At 41.9% G+C, this 20267-nt stretch overlaps 1 protein-coding gene across 5 annotated transcripts in view; it reads left to right on the top strand.

The window, feature by feature from the left end:
* Nucleotides 1–20267, top strand: part of SLC4A7 (solute carrier family 4 member 7) — a 211769-nt gene that overhangs the window by 139172 nt on the left and 52330 nt on the right. For 2 of the 5 annotated variants that reach the window (XM_082258590.1, XM_082258589.1), the window contains exons 6-7: nucleotides 6916–7104; nucleotides 17559–17677. In XM_082258590.1, the coding sequence (XP_082114716.1) occupies nucleotides 6916–7104; nucleotides 17559–17677 (308 nt within the window). Of the gene's footprint in view, nucleotides 1–6915; nucleotides 7105–10939; nucleotides 11288–17558; nucleotides 17678–20267 lie in introns of all 5 variants that reach the window. The other 3 variants (XM_082258592.1, XM_082258593.1, XM_082258591.1) reach the window with 3 other exon arrangements.

Raw genomic sequence — 20267 nt, 5'->3', positions numbered from 1 at the left:
TGGAGCCTGGACTGACTTCTGTGACTTGAGCAGAGAGCGGACTTCAGCCCACTTTCTGCTGAAAATGGGTCACAGGAGTGCAGAATGAGCTGCACTCCTGTGATCCATAGGAGATGTACAGCCAAACAAGCTTTGGCTGTACTTCTTTAATTGAACAAGCTGAAGTTAGAAGCTGATTGGCTACCATGCACAGCTGCACCAGAGTTTGCACTTTCACGTTATAGTAAACCGACCCCCAAGAGACTGTCCACTACCCAGAGCAGAGGAGAAAAGAAGGGAGTGGCACTATAGGGGGTGGGGAGCTAAAAGTTTTTTTACTGGTACCCTAGGTATAAATGAGCCTCGTTTTCTGCTCTCTGCATGTGTGAATGAGCCCTTACATCCTTGTCCTCGTTCCCCCCTTCACATCACACTACACCTCCCCCCCCCCCCCGCATTAGTGTCCCCAGTTCCCCCTTCACATCACATCTTCTCCCCCCCCTGCCCTCATATCAAGAGGTTCGGCAGGTATAGACTAAGGGTGGGAACTACCCAATTTTTCATGTGCCATATTTCCCTGGAAAGAAGACCGAGCATGTATTTTCAGGTTGCTTGTAATATAAGCCCTACCCCAAAAGTAAGCCCCAGTTAAAGTGGTTGTAAAGTCCTAAGAATTCCTGTAATCCACTCTGTTACAGGATTATATAACAGTGCGTGTGTGTTTGTGTAAAATTATTGTGCAAATTACCTTATTTACAGTGCTGCTGGGAGCGAACGTGACCCTCCCCCCCCCCCCCCCCGCCACACCCCCCCCCCACTGCTCTCTCCCTGGCTGATGTCAGTGGGGGATCTGGGCCCCTCCCTCTGCAGTGCTCGGAGCAGGAAAGCAAGCTCTGGCGGGTCACGTGAGCACCCAGCAGCGCTATACAGGAGGTATTCGGCACAATCATTTTACAGAAACAAACACATAGCACGTTTCTGTAATCCTGTAACAGAGCGGATTACAGGATTTCTTAATGCTAATGCTACAGACTCCTGAGCTGACCGGCAGGGAGGAGAGAGAGGGCGAGAGAAGACAGGGGGGACATAGGAACTGTCAGGATCAACCAGGAAAATAATACAAACATCCCCTGAAAATAAGCCCTAATGAGTCTTTTGTAGCCAAAATTAATATAAGACACAGTCTTATTTTCGCAGAAATACGGTAGTTGGTTGCTTGGGTGGACCCATGTCCTAGCAACCAGTCACCTACTTGTTGACTGGAGAAATCCAACCCTTTGTCAGACCTACCACACCTCTCGTCTTCTGCCATGTGGATGACAGTGGCAGGTGGGGTGAAGAGGACACTCTGGTTGCTGTGTGGTGCATTTGCAGTCCAGTTAGGACTGTCACTCTGCCCTGGTCCAGACTGAGGTTCGCCATGTAATGATCGCCCACTGTGTAGTGTCCCCCTTTGCTCCTTCTCTGGCTGCTATGTAAAAGTTCATGTAGTAAGGGAGGAACAGAGCAGCTGGCCCAGTATAGACTGTAATCGGATATTCCCAAAAGAGGAGTCGGCTGTGATAAGGAAATTATACTTTTTGGAGTCTCCTTGGCAAATTCAAAGACACATTGCAAGTCAAAAATGGTTCTACAAACGAGAAGCTGAAGGCAAGCATTTAAAAGAATCTGTGCCTTTTACCTGTATTTTTTTTTAAGTTTTTAACATGGTCTGTTTAAGAAAATGTGTTGTCTTTATCAATCTTCTGCTTCAGTGGAGGTCAGGAACTTGCTATGCTCTCTGGAAGAGGTGCCTGAATCTGCACAACGACTGCACCAGTGCATGCATGTAGCGTAGGTCTCTTATGTACGACTTGGCTGCCTGCTAGTCTATCTAAAGCCATTTTTTTGTTTTTTCTTTTGTGTAGAGTAGAGAAGAGTTATCCAACTGTGTCAGGTTTTTTTTTTTTTTTTGCTGTGACCACCCTGGGGAGATCTGCACTCTCTAATTACCCAATAAACATTGCCAAGTGAATATTGAGATTTGTGAAGACTGAAAGTGAATAGAGGAGAATCTTTCAATGGTGAAGTTTGTTGCAGTGGCAACTGTCTGAGCGGAATCTCCTTACTCAGGCCAGCCATTGACGGAGCAAATTTCAGGGTTGCAGGAAAGGAATTTCCTCGATTCCCCATTAACATTGACAGCTATTATGTCTTCCTGGCGGGGAGGCCGGGGTAGCCGTCCCCGCCAGAAGAAAACAATAATTTGTTGCTAGCGTCTATACCAGCCGAATGCAATAATCGCATGTAAAATCCTTCAGCCTGGTTGTACCCATGTTCATAGATCAACTTGTATCCATTCAGCCTGGCCATCCATGGTTCAAATCTCTGCTGGTTATTCCTGCCGAAATTTGTACCGTGTTTGGATTGTTTTAAGTAGATTTTTATTCTTTCAGTCTTTGTACATACTTAACTGGAAGTAAAAGGAAATCTCTCCAAATGGAACACAAACCACCAACAAAACTGAATGGTTTTGACCATTTTTAAGGTTGGGCCACTACAAGTGAATTTTTTTGTCTGTGTTCTGGTTGGCCTTTTATTGGTTCCAAAGGTAACAAAGTTAAATGGAAATTCTAGTTCTGATGCTATGTCAGCACTTTAGACGGCTGCTTTCCAATGCCGCAAGCACTAAAATTAAATTTGATCTCGGCAGGTTGAAATGTTCCTTTCATGTAGTACATTCTCTGGGCATTATTGTATTATGTGTACATAAGACTTTACTTCCTTGTGTGCATGCAGCTCTGAATAGACACTGGGGTTTATTTACTAAAGCCAAAGAGTGCAAAATCAGGCTCACTTCTTCTGCATAGATACCAATCAGCTTACAAGTTTTATTGCCAAAGCTTAATTGAAGAAGCTAAGGTTAGAAGCTGATTGGTTTCAATGCAGAAGTGAGTCTGATTTTTGCACTCTCCAGCTTTAGTAAACCCCTAAGTGTCTGTTCACACTGGTGCGATACGGGAACCCTGCAAATCCACTGCAGGTTCCCTCATTGCACCCAACTTGCAGGCAGTTCACACTGCCAAATGCAAACTGCTGGGAGTGTCAATACAAAGTTATGACACCCCCAGATTAGTTTGCATATCGCAGTGTGAACTTTAAATTCGGACAGGAATGGGATCACATAGGTGTGAACACCCATGTGATCAGATTCTGGTGCGGACCAAAAAAAGGGTCCTGCACGACTTTGGTTCGAATGCGATGCGTATTCAGCAATACAATCTGCATGGCTGAATTCGTATCGCAGAGACATTGCATGTGATTTGAACTGCAGAGAGGTGCGAATCACATGTGATGTCTTCAATTGCACCAGTGTGAATCGGCACTAAAGGACTGTTCATTGCTCTATGCTGTACTGTATTATGGTAGTCTGTCAAATACCTGACTGCTATTTCAGAGTAATGTATTGGATAGCAATGATATTTCTCTTATCTATATTAAAACTGTGGGTCACCGAGGCAGAAAAAATAAGGAAAACTCACCAATAGGGATAAAGAGAGTAGTATAGCACTTTTTTAGTAGAAATTGAGTAAGATTAGAATGTGTTTTTTTATGCCATCTGTGCCCCTGTTGGGGCATGCACCCTGTTTTTCTGCCAAGGCCATCTGAAAATTCAGATTAGGAGATTATTTGCACACAATAAGCAATAAAAAAAATCTGAATGGCATTCTCATGGTGCCCGGGCAAAGCTGCTTTTTCCTTTATGCAAGTGATGAAGTCTTGCATTTTAAAATGTGAGTTTAGCCAAAACTACGATTACACTGAACAAGTAACATGCTTGTTTTCACTATAGCAAAAGTAAAATATTGGGGAGATTTTCCCCTTTTCCAGGGTTCACTTTTAAATATTATGTTGCTTTGGTTAGAATTTTAGTTGGTGACATTTGAAATGTTCTTTTAACATGTGGTTTGTCATATCAGCCCCACAGTTTTATCCTTTCAACCTTTAACCTGCATTAGGAGAATTTTGCTTGAACCCTGATTGGTTGGTACCAACACGAGTTTACTTTTGTTTGCGCCACTCCTTGTTAATCAGTAATGCCTTTGTTGATTTTCTGTTTCCCTACCTAGTTGCATTCTCTTCTGTAGAAATGCTCATTTCATAGAGCGGTATAATAAACTTGACACACCAAACTGATTTTAAGGAGATAACCAGTATAAGCTTTTAGTATATGTTCTGTAAAACATTCCTGTGGATTTTTTGGTGACACATGCTTCAGTTATGAGTTTGTAGTGATTTAGTACAGGTACTTTTAAAGACTGGTGTTAGAATGTGAAGCTGTCCAGGAGCAACTGACTTCTGCAATTCTTGCCTTATATATACCTGTGTATGTATATGTAGTGCAAATTGCGACACACTCTATTTTATGTGGCACCACATCCAAAATTACATATAAAAGTTAAATGGACTTTATTCATTGCCACTTTAAGGCCCCGTTCACACTGGGGCGATCTGACTTCCCGGGGCGACCTCCGAGGTCGCGGTGCGAGCAGCGCGCCGCGACCTCGGAAAAGCCGGCACAGACTTCATAACATTGAAGTCTATGACGGTCGCTCCGGGTCGCCCCAAAGAAGCTCCGGACCCTTTTTCTAAGTCGGAGCGACTTGTGTCGCTCCTATTAGAACGGGTCCGCAGCTTCCCTATGGAAGGCGACCTACGGCGACCTGTGAGGCGACCAGGTCGCCTCACAGGTCGCCCCAGTGTGAACGGGGACTTAACCCCAAATAAATGAAATGAGTACTCAAAGGTATATAAAAATACAAAAGTTTATTAACAACCCTAATCGGCTAATAATAGCATAAAAACAGTTGAAACCCAAATGAATCAGACATAGTAGGCTACATTCCCCCTTGTATATTGAGGACAAAATCTAAGTGTGCTGAAATCTGTAACAAATATGGCCCGATACAATATAACACATATATGAATCTGGTAAAGATTTTTCCATAGGTGTGGCCGAGTACAGGAGCTGCTATTGTGGATATAAAAGTGGCAACCAGTAAAGTCCATTCATCTTTTTCTCTTGCTCTTTACGTGTGTGTGTGTATATATATATATGTGTGTGTGTGTGTGTGTGTGTGTGTGTGTGTATATATATGTGTGTGTGTGTATATATGTGTATGTGTGTGTGTGTGTGTGTGTATATATATATATATATATATATATATATATATATATATATATATATATATATATATTGTAATATAATTTTTTTTTCTATACAGTACTGTGCAGTTTTAGGTAGGTGTGAAGAAATGCTGTAAAGTAGGAATGCTTTAAAATATAAATAAATTTGTTGGTTTTTATCAGTTTATAAAATGCAAAGTGATTGAACAGATGAAAAATCGAAATCAAATCAATATGTGGTGTGACTACCCTTTTGGCTTCAAACCAATTCTTCGAGGTACGCACAGTGCTTGTGCACACAGTTTTTGAAGGAACTCCACAATTAGGTTGTCCCAACCATCTTGAAGAACTAACCACAGATCTCCTGTGGATGTAGGCTGCCTCAAATCCTTCTGTCTCTTCATGTAATCCCAGACAGACTCGATGATGTTGAGATCAGGGCTCTGGGGAAACCCATCACTTCAGGACTCCGTGTTTTTCCTTAAGCCCCGTACACACGTACCAATTGTCGGCTGTAAATATTCGGCCGACGACCGATCGGCTGATTGTAGGCTTGTTAGTATGATGCTTCTGACAGCCGACAGCGCATTTTCGGCCGAACAGAATCTGTCGTGCAGGCATTAAAATTTTTGTTGGCCAACACCAGAACGGCCGATTGTTCGCCAGTCAGTACAGATTTCGGCCGACAGACAGCAGATTTGCAAGACTGGGCATGCTCAGAAAAGAAAAAAGACACGGAAAGTTAACCATCACATGACATCACTTCTGCAGTCGGCTGTTGTTGGCCGACAAAATTCGTGTGCAGTCTTTTGCAGTTTTCAACAGACAGGACAGGCTTGGACAAAAGACGGTACGTGTGTACGGGGCTTTACGCTGAAAATAGTTCCTAAAGTGGTTATAAAGGCAGAAGGTTTCTTACCTTCATGCATAAAGGTTAAAAGCCTTCTGTGTGCTGCTCCCCCTACAGCCCCCCCCCTCCACACCAATACCTACCCAAGCCCCCTTGCGATCCAGCGATGTAATACCTCAGCTGTCTGTCTCTCCTCATGGTCAATCACAGCCTGTGATAGCAGGGGGTGGGGGCCAAGCCGTGGCTCTGTGTCTTATGGACGCATAATGTGGGGTTCGGGAGCGAGCACGCACCAGTGCCCCTATGGCAAGCGGCTTACTATTGGGTCACTAGTCAAGGGAGAGGAGCCAGGAGTGCCAGTGGGGCACTTAGGAAGAAGAGGGTTGGGGCTTCTCTGTTCAAAACCATTGCACAGAGCAGGAATGTATGACGGGGGTATTTTTTTTTCTTAAAAAACACCAAACCTTTAATATTACTTTATTGACCTTGGCATTGAATTCTCCAAGATAGTTGGAACAACCTACTTGTCGAGTTCCTTCTAAAACTGTGTGAACAAGTACTGTGTATACCTAGAACTGGTGCTGGTTTGAAGGCAAAGGGTGGACACTCCAAATGTTGATTTGAGGTTTGATTTGAAGTAAGGTTTTTATTGCTGTCTTAATCCCCCAATGGGGAGTTTCAATAGAGTAACGGGTAAACTTTCTTCAACAGGAATACAAATTTTAGGTATTTTTCTTTTTTTTTTTTTTCCACTTTAACCAATATTTGAGTTTATTCCTTCGAAAAAATGGCAGAAGGATCTCAGAACCTGGAAAATATGTTCTATTAGGTCTCTACATTTGCATATTAGTTTTCAGGTTTTAATGAGTTCTTAATGGGAATTTATTCTGAACTATAATAATTAGGCCCTTTTGTTACAGATATGGTGCTGGACAACATGACTGCGTCAGGACAGCTGGATGATTCCATGAGGGAATGTGTTAGAGAAGCTCTCTTAAAAAGACATCACCATCAGAACGAGAAGAAGTTGAGTAATCGTATCCCATTGGTGCGGTCCTTCGCTGACATAGGCAAGAAACATTCTGATCCTCACTTGCTTGAACGAAACGGTGAGATAAGTTGTCACAAGCAGCTTCATCTAACCTATTTCGCTGAGTTTTTTATTCTGTCTTTTAAAGCAGCAGCCTCGCTTTTACCTATGATTTCTAAAAATTCGGCTTTAAATCATGCTTAATCTACCGCTGGCATAAATAACGCATCTAGATCTGCTATAATCCTTTCATCTGCTAAGAAATCATCCATTTACTTTACTTTTTAGCAAAATAATTTTATTGGGATTGTTGTGTGTGCAACATAATACATTTTATATTGTTTCCTTTGAAAATGCCGCACAATTTGGGGGTTTTATTTATTTACTATTTTTTTTATTCATCTGCCTTGATTGGCTGCTGCTTTATTTTACTTTTGATTTGACTTTTTCTTGATGTGTTGTAAATTATTCTCCAAATGCGTTCACTGGATAATGTACTGTATTTACTTGCATATAATTTTTGATTTGTCCACCAAATATCACTTGTTCAGCACTGTTAAGCAGAACATAATTTAATTTTTTAGGGCAGATACAGAGCAAATGGAACATGGTGAAGTTGGAGTGTTGGTGACATAGCCTTGATTACCTCAACATGAATGTTATATACGGATTATCAATGTATTAACACACTGAAAAAAATGCTTCCCACAGCACTATTATGTTCTGCCGGTGGGTAGCTTTCCTGGCCGGCAGAACACAATTACTGCTAGGGGATAAAGCCGCTGGCAGTAATCACACGTAAATAATCTGATAGCCTGGCAGTACAACCAGCTTGCCCATACATGGATTGAATCCTGACTTTACCCTGCTGAACTGGCCAAAATTAGATCCATCTGTGGCTGGATTTACAGTTTGTTTTCTTTGGAAAGAAGCCACAGGCCAAGTAGAAAAGCCTGACCCTATACCGTAGAGCAGGAACCTTGTCCTCCGCCAGGAGGCAGAGTTCTCACTGCAGAGATCTTTCCCCCCTCCCCCTGCTTAGTAGGGGGAATGGGGTGTCTGACTTCTGCAGACAAGTCACTTCTGTGCACAAAGAGCAACAGTGTTTATCTGCAGCTGCTGGCAGAGACAGGCTTCTATGCTTAGCTGTGGCTGCTTTAGAAATAAAACAAAAACTGCGACACTGAACACCTTCTCTTTTTTTTTTTTTTTTTAGAATGCATTTAGCTGAATTTTACTAAAGGCTCAAATGGGCTTTAAGGTTAAACCACCATTTACTTACACTTTCAGACCTTTGTGTAGGAGTCAAAGCATCTTCTGAGTCTTAAGGAGTTGTGAAGGCAGAAGTTTTTCTTTATCTTAATGCATTCTATGCATTAAGATAAAAAGCCTTCTGTGTGTAGCAGCCTCCCCAGCACCCCCTAATACTTATCTGAGTCCCATCTCTATCCAGCGATGTCGGGGACTCTCCCTCTTGATTGGCTGAGACGCAGTACCGGCGCCATTGGCTCCCACGACTGTCAATTGAAGTCAGCCAGTCAGAAGAAAGGGGGCGGGGCTAAATGGCAGCATCGTGTCTGAATGAACACACAGAGCGGCACTCGACAGGGGAGAGGCCAGGAGCAGTTAAGAGGGACCCAAAAAGAGGAGGATCCAGGCTGCTCTGTGCACAACCAACTACACAGAGCAGGTAAGTATAACATGTTTGTTGTTTTTTTTTTTTTACAATCCCTTTAAGCTGGCCATAATTTATACAATTTTATCATTCAATTTCCTTTAAATTTACCTTCAATTATGTAGTATGAAGGCCTGTCTGAGTGCATACATTTGAAAGTGTTTAGGTTTGACCTTGGTTTGGTAAATCTAAAGGAAAATTGTATAATGTATAGCCAGCCTTACTAAGATATCCTGTTCAGTTTGGCTTTCCTTTGGTATTTCCGTTGATGATGTGTATAAGGGGAGCGAGTCACCTGATCCTCCAGAACCTGAAGTACCAGGTAATTTCTTTGCTTCTGGCAGGTGAACAAAGCAGCACAGGAGCAAATGAAAGGTATATGGGCGGCTTAGGTTTGCTTTGAAGTATATGCAAATACCAACACACATCTTAATTAGATACCATATTATGATGTGCATTTTTTAAAAAAATCTGTTTTTATTTCATGCCTTCTTTTGAAAAGCATGGGGTGAGTCAGCTTCTGAAGCAGACATTGGAAGCTGCTGTTACTCACCAAAGTAGTGCTGGGCGGGTGGCCTGGCTGGTAAACAGTGTACAGGGGATACAGACCCACAGTGGGGTAGATTTACTAGAGTTAAAGAGTGAAAAATCTGGTGCAGCTGTGCATGGCAGCCAATCAACTTCTAACTTCAGCTTGTTCAATATAGCTTTGACAAAAAAAAACTGGAAGCTGAGTGGTTTTCTAGGCAGAGCTGGACCAGATTTTGCACTCACCGGTTTTGGTAAATCAAGCCCAGTGAGTCAGAATGGCGTCCTGTACCTCCTGTACCTCTTTTGCGGCAAGCCTGGGGATGCAAACTGACCAGACAAGCACAGATCTGCTGCCATGCTTGGTGTGATCAGTTTACAAAAAGGAAGAATATGAACTGGTAGGATCGCCAGGGTGTTCCAAGGAAACAAGCCACTGAAAATATATCGGATTATAAATTAAATATATGCAAGAGCACACACTCGCATATCAAATATAAAAAAAAAAATAACAACCTGTCAGGTGGCCTAGCTGAAATATCTTTTATGAGTACACTACCCTATTATATTAGATTGTTCTGATGTCCTGCCAGTAATGTCCTGACCTAGGATGCAATGTCAGTTCAGTGACTGAGCAGAGATGGATTTGGGATAATTGACTATTAGCCCCAAGCATTAATGAGCTTTACACATTCACTTGATGCTTTTAATTTCTCTCCAATACCAAACCTAATGGGAAATGGTGTATTGTTTGCCAATGCAAAGTTTGACATTTAGCACAGGTTGCATAACAAGCTGCAGTAATTACCATAACATTTTTTTAATGAATGGAATCTGTAAATCCTTGCCCTTTTTCTGGAATATGCAAAAACACATTAAGTTCTAAGGTTATGTGGCTTACCTTTTTTTTATTTCTAGGATACTTTTACACCTGTTGAAGTTGTACAATTCGATTTATCGAACTCTGTCGTGTAATAATGTTTTTACATTTATGTTCCCGTTTGTTAGTGTATGGATCAGTGGTCTCCAAACTGCAGTCCTTTGTTTTCCCTTATCCAGCCCTTGGGGCACTTTTCTTCCTAATGATACAGGACACTATTCCTCCCACTGACACTAAAAATAGGGCACAATTTCTCCCACCGACGCCACCGATGGGGCACTATTTCTCCTACTGACACCACAGATGGGGCACTATTCCTCCCACTGACACCACCGATTGGGCACTATTCCTCCCACTGACACCACCGATTGGGCACTATTCCTCCCACTGACACCACCGATGGGGCACTATTCCTCCCACTGACGCCACGATGGGGCACTATTCCTCCCACTGATGCCACGATGGGGCACTATTCCTCCCACTGACGCCACCGATGGGGCACTATTCCTCCCACTGACGCCACCGATGGGGCACTTTTCCTCCCACTGACGCCAGAACAATGTCTACTCTCAATGGCCACAGTCCAGCCCCCCTAAAGTCTGAAGGACACTAAACTGGCCCATTGTTTAGAAAGTTTGGAGACCCCTGGTAAAGATCCAAAGCATTGGTGTCCTATGTCCGGTTTCCTTTCTTATTGCATGTTCTTTTTTTTTTCCTGAACTAAGCATGCAATTTGAATTTCTGATAGCAATTGTGCCGAAATGTGAAAAAAGGGTTATGTGAACCATAGAAAAAACACTTTGTTTATCTTCTTCTCTTGTTTTACCTTAGGGGAAGGCCTTTCAGCCTCCCGTAATTCATTGCGAGCTGAATCTCGCTTATCCCTTCTGCTCCATTATCTTCTGCCTCCCTCGAGAGTTGGAACCCCAGCTGGCTCCCAGCGTACAACCCCTGTACCGACCCCCCAAAACACACCACCCGGCAGCCCTAAATTTGATCGGCTGCCTTCTACGAGTTCTCAGCACAGTGAGTGGGTCCCATTGACGCAGCATTGTACGGTTGATGATATCCCTACCGTAATAATTCACCCACCTGATGAGGATGAAAATTTGGAAGCCTTGGACCCAAAGAAAGAAGACTTTCATGATTTTGATCCAGGCAATTATTATTCCACTTCCTGTGTGGTGCATCTTGCTGCTGAATCACTCACAATGGAATGCTTTTGAGCACATTGATTGCTTGAGCATATGTAACTGACATTTATTGATTACAACTTACAAGGTTGCTTCAATATGCATGCATTTTATCATTTGGAGTTCAATCATTAAGCGCATTTCTTCTGGAGAATTTTGTTGCACAGAACCCATTGCTTCTTTTATAGTGGACATCTACCGCTATGCAAGCAGGCTGCATCTGTAAACTCAAACCAGTCTGCCTGTTTCTTTGGGCAAAATAATAGCGAAGCCTAAGGATCTGCAGATAAATATATTTATTAAACCATATTCAGAAGAATTTCTTCTGGTTTTTAAGGATGGGCTACTGATGATAATGTATATTTATTTTATCCAAACTCTAAGTTGAACGATGGTTCCCTGTTTCTGAAATCTCATGTTGCATATATGAATTTTAAAGGTGCCCAGCCAGTAAAGAGTTCATAACCAGTATTTATTTTGCAATTAGTGGACTCTTCTGTTTTGTTGGCCACTAACAGAACATAAAGCTGGTCACAGGTCTTTTTTTTTTTTTCGTTCAGCCAGTGGGCTTAATGGAAAAAAAAAAAAAAAGACCTACAGATTCTTACATCCACACAAGCAACGAGAATGGGGAAATCCCCTTTGGCTGAGACATTGTTGGTCTGACAGCGGGATTCTCCACTGTCAGAATACACTGACTAGCAGCTGTAGCCGCTGATCGACACACTTTGCTCCAGTAATCGACTGTAATTAGGAACAGCAACCTGCAGATCGCAATTTTGCCGTTCCCTGCTGAACCGGCCAAACTTTGATCCACCTATGGCCAATTTTAAATTGATTGTAAAGGTTTTTTTTTACCTTTAGTAGAACTATAGGCAACACTTCTTTTTTTTTTTTTCCTTTTTCATTTCAGATAGAGTAAGGGAGGATTATAATAACTAAAGTAAGGCTAATTTTTGCCATTTTTGTCCCATTGGGGAGATTTACCTTTTCTTCCTGTTCCATAGCCAAACAGGAAGTGAGAGGAAATCCCTGCAAATTAACAGAATCTCTTGGGCACCCCCAGGTCACCAGAACTAGTGTCTCCATTGGAATATTTCACCTCTATTGCTTTTTTGGGACAACCCAAAATTTGGGATTTTCTTTTACTTGCATTTTCAATGATAATGGTAAACAGGACAAATGGAGAGGGGGAATCTCTCTAATGGGGGCATAGACCACAATAAAAACCTCTCCACTCTATCCAAAACAACAAAAAAAGTTTGCCTTTAGTTATACTTTAATGCATTCTCTGCATTAGGGTAATAAACCTTTTAGGTATACTTTCCTCTGCAGACCCCCCTAAATGCTCACCCGAGCCCTATCTTGGTCCAGGGCTTGTGCACATCTGCAGTAGTTCTTCTCCCCACTCTCTCAGGCTTGACTTAGAGCAGCGGGAGCCATTGGCAAAACCTGAGAGAGGGGGTGGCTGGCTGGCTCGGTAGTGAGCCCGCACTAGTGCCTGAATAGGAAGCAACTTCCTATGGGGGCACTCAGTGGGAAGGAGCCAGGAGCATCGGAGGGGGACCCGATAAGATGTGGATCGGACCTGCTTTGTGCAAAACCACTGCACGAAGCATGTAAGTATAAGCTGTTTATAATTTAATTTAGAAAAAAAAAAAACGAAAGCTTAAGCCCCCGTTCACATGCAAGCGACGCTACTTCGCACCGCGACCTCCGAGGTCGCGGTGCGAGCAGCGCGCCGCGACCTCGGAGCGGCCGCCACGGACTTCATAACATTGAAGTCTATTGCGGTCGCCTCCTGGTCGCCCCAAAGAAGCTCCGGACCCTTTTTCTAAGTCGGAGCGACTTGTGTCGCTCCTATTAGAACGGGTCCGCAGCTTCCCTATGGGAGGCGACCTGTGAGGCGACCAGGTCGCCTCACAGGTCGCCTTAGTGTGAACGGGGGCTTACAATTGCTTTAAGGAAAGTCAACCCTAGTGGGGGGGTCGCACAAAGCATTTAAAATCTAACTAGGGTTCTTTCCCTTATCTAGCCTGTAGTATCAGCATTGGTTAGGCTGCCATGGACACTAGTTAACAGTGGTCATTATATCAACCCACTAGTTAATAGTTACACTATTAGGTTTAATTAAAATCTTGGGGGGGGGGGGGGCTGAGGTATTGGGTATGCTTATTATGCGTATTTATTTTATAGTGGGCATTGCTGGCCACTGGAGCCTGAATAAAATTAATTTTGCAGTCTGCAGCAAGTAATTCATATACTGTTGCTGCCATACCCTCCACCTCATGCCAAGTTACTAAGCTAAAATGAAAACCAGAAAAAAAATAGACCAGAAATAGGAAAAATATACCATGGATTCTGACAGGCGAAGGTGACGCAACTGAACGTTCTTACCAGAAAACTGGGAATTCCCAAATCTTGCATGACCTCATTGTAAGAACTCTCTTCTGCACTGTACATAAAAGAATTGTTATAAGATTTGGGATCTTTTGTCTTTCCCAGGATCCAGCAAGAATTCTGAGTGATGTCACTCTCCCCTAGTTGGAGTCTAGGATAAGTGTTTAACTTTTATTTATTTTTTGTCCATCTTTGGTCTAGCAATTTAGGATGGGGGTTTGGGGTGGAACTACAGTATAGGATTTCATTGCTAAGATATGCAGGGTTCCAGCTTTCATGTTCTTTCCTCTGTTCTCTTGCCAGGTTTGGCAAGAAACATTTAGACAGCAAAGCATACATTTTTACTTTAGTGACAGATTCACATTTTTAAGTATGCAGTGTTTTTCACCGATATGCAGTATACAGTAGCTTGGGTGCGTAATGCTAGTTTTGAATATCAGTGTTTTTTTTTTTGTTTTGTTTCTTTATCTCTTTTTATTGCCCATCTTTAGCAAACATTGCAGCCTTCTTTCAGATCAGCGTAACTTGGAATGCGTGTGGTGCTTTGCTTACTGTACTAACCACATTACATTTGTGTGATTTCACTGGGCTGTCATCACAGGTCATAAAGCAGCTAAATGTTCATGATGTGCTCCTCTCAGGTAATGCCAGAATCCTTCTAAGCCATGCACATTCTAGGAATTCTGAATTGCTTTCTATTGTTACTAAAGTACGGTATGTAATCCATGTACCCTATGTGCCTGATCTTTTTATATCCTGACATGTGTGTCTCGTTATTATGAGAAACAATTACTGCATTACATACAAATCCATTTCTAGTAACTATAATGAAGTTATATTGTTTAACAATCCAAATAATGTACTGATTATCTGGGAGGACCACTGGACATTATTGCAAGCGCCACTCTTAGTTTTAAGCATCAGTAGTGAAACGCATGCCTGGGTGTATACAGTTTTTGCCTTATAAATGTGTTGCTCTAGCTGGGTACAGCACTTGTTTGTTTAGCCTTTTAAGTTGACTAGGAGAGCATGGTGCCATTTTTTGGCTTTGTAATAGCTTTTGCTGTAGAGTAATACTGGTTAGTCTTCTGGATGTATCTCCCCACAGGTACACCTGAAGGATATATGAAGCCAGCATATGATTCCACTTACCAGCAACTACACAAAAATTTAAGTTTTTGATGGATAGTCCTATTTTTTCAAACCTAGCTCTCAAGTATTTTATGCCTTTTTTTTTTTTCTCTTTCTTTCTTTCAATCTTTTTTTATAAGGTTTGTAGTACAAAACATCAAATATTACAGTAGACAGAACATTGGTGTACATTTTTTTTTTTAAGTAATTTTTATTGGATTTTCAAGATAGTACAAAACACGTAATAATATGGTAAACAAAATAATGTACACATTCAAACTTGTGAACATATTGGTTGAAAGAGTGTTGAAAACGTTCTTAAACATGACTAGCACTGATATGGCCATGACCGCCATATACGTCAGAAAATTTGCACAATAGAACATAAAGAGAAGGGAAGGGAAAAAACAAAAAAAAAAGGTACACAGCAAGGTGGGACAGTTGCCCCTCCACCCCACAGTGCACGAAAGTGGTTGTAGTCATCTCAGGACATGCGTGGACCCCATGAAGCACCCAAATGGGAGGTGTACATTTTTTAAATTCATATGTTGTCCATCTAGCTAGATCCCTGACTTCCACTGCTGTATGACGGACATTTTTAAACCATGAGGAACAGAGTTTTGCACTAGAGCAGTTGTTAAGGTCCATTTTTTCCATTAAGTAATTTGACATTTGTTCAGGATTACCTAAATTGCCACTCCAAGCAATAGATTCTGGTTGGATTCATTTTTAAAATCTGGGGGATAAAAAATGCTTTATGACATCAAAGGGGTTAAGCCCACCAAATAGGGGAAAAGGAGGCTGGTGGGCCACATCAGAGACCTTCCCACTGGAGACGTCCATCATTGTCCACCTTTCCTGCATACTTGTCAAAAAAAGAAAAGAAAAATCCTGGAGGTAGACAGAAGCCAAAGTGTAGAGGCCAAGACAGATGGACAGAATTTGGGTGTAGAAATTAGATCACCAGAATTCTTGAGAGATATAAAATCCAGGGGTGTCACCAACTACTACTGGAAGCTGAACAAATCTGATTTGGGTGGCGTGAATCTCTAACAGTCAGTCCATTTCCAGCTGTTAGATCTCTAGGTTAGAAAAGAAATTGAAGGATTTCTATCTCTCCATATACATCCAGTTACCTTTTTAGGTAATCACCTAAAAGTATTCAAACCGACCCTGTCACCAACATTCAGGTAAAAGCACAGAAAAATCAAGTATTTTAAATGCTTACTTGCATTATTTTTTCTTTCTATAAATTATTTTCAGATTCGCTATTCACATTTGCATGTCCTAGCTGGGAGAAGTTAATTCTCTGTACTAGCCCAACTCCTACATAGCTGATGCAGAATGCACGAAGGGAGTACTATAGACTTCCACTTGAGTGGCAGCTCTGAGTTTGCTGGGGTTGCTGACATCACTAGATGGCAGCCCCTATCAGCAGTGTCAGGGCTTTTGGATATATACGCAAGGGAGGCTTTTACAGAAAAATTGTATAAACTAAATTAAATGCGCATATAATTTTATAGGAACATTTTTGTTGAAATGAATGGTCTGGTGACAGAGCCTCTTAAACTTTTGTTCATATTTCTCAAAAGATTATTTACCATTTTTTAAGGTTTTTTTTTTAATTATTTTTTTTCTCTTCCTGTTTCTAAGAAAATGTCTATGTACATCACAGGTGTCAAACACAAGGCCCGCGGGCCGCATTCGGCCCCCCGGGCCATTTCATGTGGCCCTTGCACCCCTCTTGTATCTGCCCCCTCCTTGTCTCTGTAGTTGGCAGCAGAGAGGACAGAACTCCCTTTGCGAGATTCTTCTCTGTGCAGCTGAAGAAAGGCTTGTCTTTACGCACCCCCTCAGCAGTCCGCAGCAGAGAGGAGGGCACCTCTTTGTGCAGCCACAACACCACCTTGCTTCTGCCTCCCCTGGTCTCAGCATTCAGCAGACTCTGGAAGCTGACTCCAGGCCTCCTCTGGTTCTCCTCCAGACCCTGCACTTCTTCCCAGATCCACCAATATTTTCTTTCTGGCAGCAGCACAAGGTAAGGGGTTGCATTGTGATGTAAGGAAGGGTGGGTGACTCTTGACTTCTGATGGTGGGGGGCTCCTGACATCTCATGTAAGGGGGCGTGGGGTGCTCTGGACATCTAATCTTACAGATATAACCGGCCCTTTGAGGGCAACCATAATGCTGATGTGGCCCTCAATGAAATTTAGTTTGACACCCCTGATGTACATGTTAACTGCAGATTATAAACAGGAAGCCACGAGGAATGTGTGGTATACAAAAATAATCTCAGAGAGCATTCTATATGAACAGAGATGTACTTGTAGATGAATATCTAATAGTATCCTTTTTTTTTTTTTTACCAAGCTGCGTATAGCCCTCATGCCTGCTATAAATTGAATGAATGTTCTGGATGTAAATATAGCTCACTGAAAGAAAGAAAGAGAATCGCATCAGTGAATAATTTGTATGGTTACAGGAATCTGCAGCATAAAACTATTAAAAATTGAATTACTTGTGTGATTGTTCTCTTGACTGTTTTAAATGCTTGATTTACTTAACTTAAAATTGTGGAGCTGCCAAACTAACCACACACAATATGTCACAATGTTCACTGGAGCACCCTAAGTTAAATATAGGCACCTTTCACTGTAAGACTTCACTTCAAGTCAAGTAATGTCCTGGAGAAGAACAACTTTCTGACTATATGTGCTTGTTTGTAGGGCTTCTATCTTCTCCACAGTCAACCCCAGCAAACCTGGACAGTAGTAGACTATCTGAGGTCAAGCGGAACGGAACCGGAGGAGGCAGCCATGAAAATAGCACGGTTGACTTTAGTAAGGTATGAGAAGTTTTGTAGGAAAAAGGACACCAAACATTTAGCCAATTCTTGCTGTGTAGAAATAGGCAGACCTACTTTGTTTTGTACTCGTAAACAGTAACTTGTTGAATGATTAATTTGATTGCATAGTGCAAGGAGCTAGAAATGTATAGAACCCTCTACCAATGGTTTTTGAGAGCATCGCAAACTAAAAAAAAGGGTTTTCAGGTTCAAATAAACATTCTGACTCTGCTTTGAACACTCTGTATCCAGCCCCCTATAATCTCTCAGGGAATAGAGAAATTCTCCTTCATTTGTTGCACCATCTTGAAGATTAGAGCCGTTCATAGATGTTAGACGACTGTGACTTTATGGGGTTGATTTACTAAAACAGGAGAGTGCAAAATCTGGTGAAGCTGTGCATGGTAGCCAATCCTCTTCTAACTTCAGCTTGTTCAATTAAAGTATTGCTAAAGTCTATATTTTTAAATTATTATTATATAAATAACAAACATGTTATACTTACCTACTCTTTGCAGTGGTATTGCTCAGAGCATCCCGATCCTCCTTCTCGGGTCCCCGGCGGCGATCTTTGCTCCTCCCTCTTTTTGTGTCCCCATAGTAAGCAGTTTGCTGTGGGTACAAATGGTGCATGCAGGCTCCCGATCTGTGTGTCTATGGAATCGTGCTCCATATACTTACACAGCGGGACTTAGGCCCGTCCCCCACTTCTTCTCCACTGCATCTAAATGACAGCAGCACGAGCCAATGGCTCCTTCTGCTGCTCGAAAGCTGTGTAAAGAGGAAGAGAAGGGGAATAGATGCAGCCCTGCATAGGACTGATTCTTCCCCCCCCCCCCCCCCTCTCTTCCCCTTCACACAGGGAAGGAGGGGGGGGGTGGGGCACAGGGAAACTGAAATTTTTTTTTTTTTTATATCTTTAATATAAGCCATGCATTAAAGTAAAAAAATGTTTTTAGGTTTAGTATCACTTTACGTTTTTGACAAAAAAAGCTGATTGGTTTCTATGCAGAACTTGGCCAGATTTTGTACTCTCCAGTTTTAGTAAATCAACCCCTATGGGTCCACTTTTTGATTTTTTTTTTTTTTTCCGGTAGACTAGTTTTATCTTATTGTCTAAATGTGCATGTTAGTACAATGAGCAAACATCTCTAGTTCACCAACCTGGCCAATCCATTTGTTCATCAAGAATTTGCCTGATAAAGTTTTTAATAGATAGTTTTCAATATCTGACCAACTAATTAATCTGTCTGTTAAACACTCCTGTGTGTAAGCTGATTACTCTGCAGTAAAAATGTTAAAATGTAGCCCCCACCCCTGTCAAGAAGAACAATCTTGAGTCCATGGTCTAGCTAGTTTTTAAAGCGATTGTATAGTCTAATTTTTTTTTCCCTATAAAAATAAGAAACATGTTACACTTACCTGCTCTGTTGCAGTGTATTTGCACACAGCGGTCTGGATCTTCCTATTCTCATGTCCCTCTTCTGTACTCCTGGCCCCTCCCCCTGTTCAGTGCCCCCACAGCAAGCAGCTTGCTATGGGGGCACCTGAGTTGAGTCGGAGCTTCCTGTGTTCATTCAGACACGGAGCCTCTGCCCACTCACTACTGATTGGCTAGTAGAATTTGACAGCATCAGCAGCCAATGGGGCCGCTGCTGTGTCTCCACCAATTAGTAGGGAGAATCTCGGACAGCTGAGACACTCGTGGACATCGCTGGATAGAGAGGGACCTCAGGTAAGTATTAGAGGGGCTGAGGGGGGCTGCTGCACACAGATTTTTATCTAAATGCATAGAATGCATTAAGATAAACATTCTGCCTTTACAACTCCTTTAACAAAGGCTTATGAATTATTTATTCTATAAAATTTTACTTTTTAAATGAACTATTGTTTTAGGGTACACCCATGATACTGGTTTTGCAGAGCCTTTTAGGCTTTCTAAAGGGAGCACAGCTGTAGCTTCTCTCTCTGTGACGGTCTCTCCCTAGGTGAAACGCTCTAAAGCATTTGTGTGTGTAATTGAGCTTCAGGTATATGCCTGAAAAAGTATGCATATACAATAAATTCAATAATTACCTAATTAAACTAATTGAGCATAATAAGGAAAATAAATATAAAAAACCACCATACACTCTTTCAATGGCCCGTTTATCCAAGGCTTTTTTTTTTTTCAGTTTTAAATTGACGCAAGTAGGTTTATTCATCTGCTGCCTTTCTCTTTGTAATGTTCTCCAGCAGCAAATTGTCTGTTTCTGATTTTCTATGTGCACTTACCTGCTGGTGTTATTAGGCAAGTCTAACAACCAATCCTGAAATCTTTATTTAATTTGCACAATGGGTATTGCAGCAGGAACACTGGGACTCTTCTTTTTCTTTATGAAGTAGGGGAAGTATGAGGGAGACAATCTTAAAGAATGACTCTACTTTTGGTGCATCTATACTTTAACCACTTGAGCTCTGGAAGGATTTATCCCCTTCATGACCAGGCCATTTCTTGCTACTTGGCACTGAGCTAATTTAACTGGAAATTGCGTGGTCATGCAACATTGTACGCACATTAAATTTATAACATTTTTTTCACAAAAATAGA

Source organism: Pelophylax lessonae, assembly GCF_965119305.1.
Source record: "Pelophylax lessonae genome assembly, chromosome: 5".
NCBI lineage: Eukaryota > Metazoa > Chordata > Amphibia > Anura > Ranidae > Pelophylax > Pelophylax lessonae.
The sequence above is the reverse complement of the archived record's forward strand: the minus strand, read 5'-3'. Positions and strand labels throughout refer to the sequence as shown.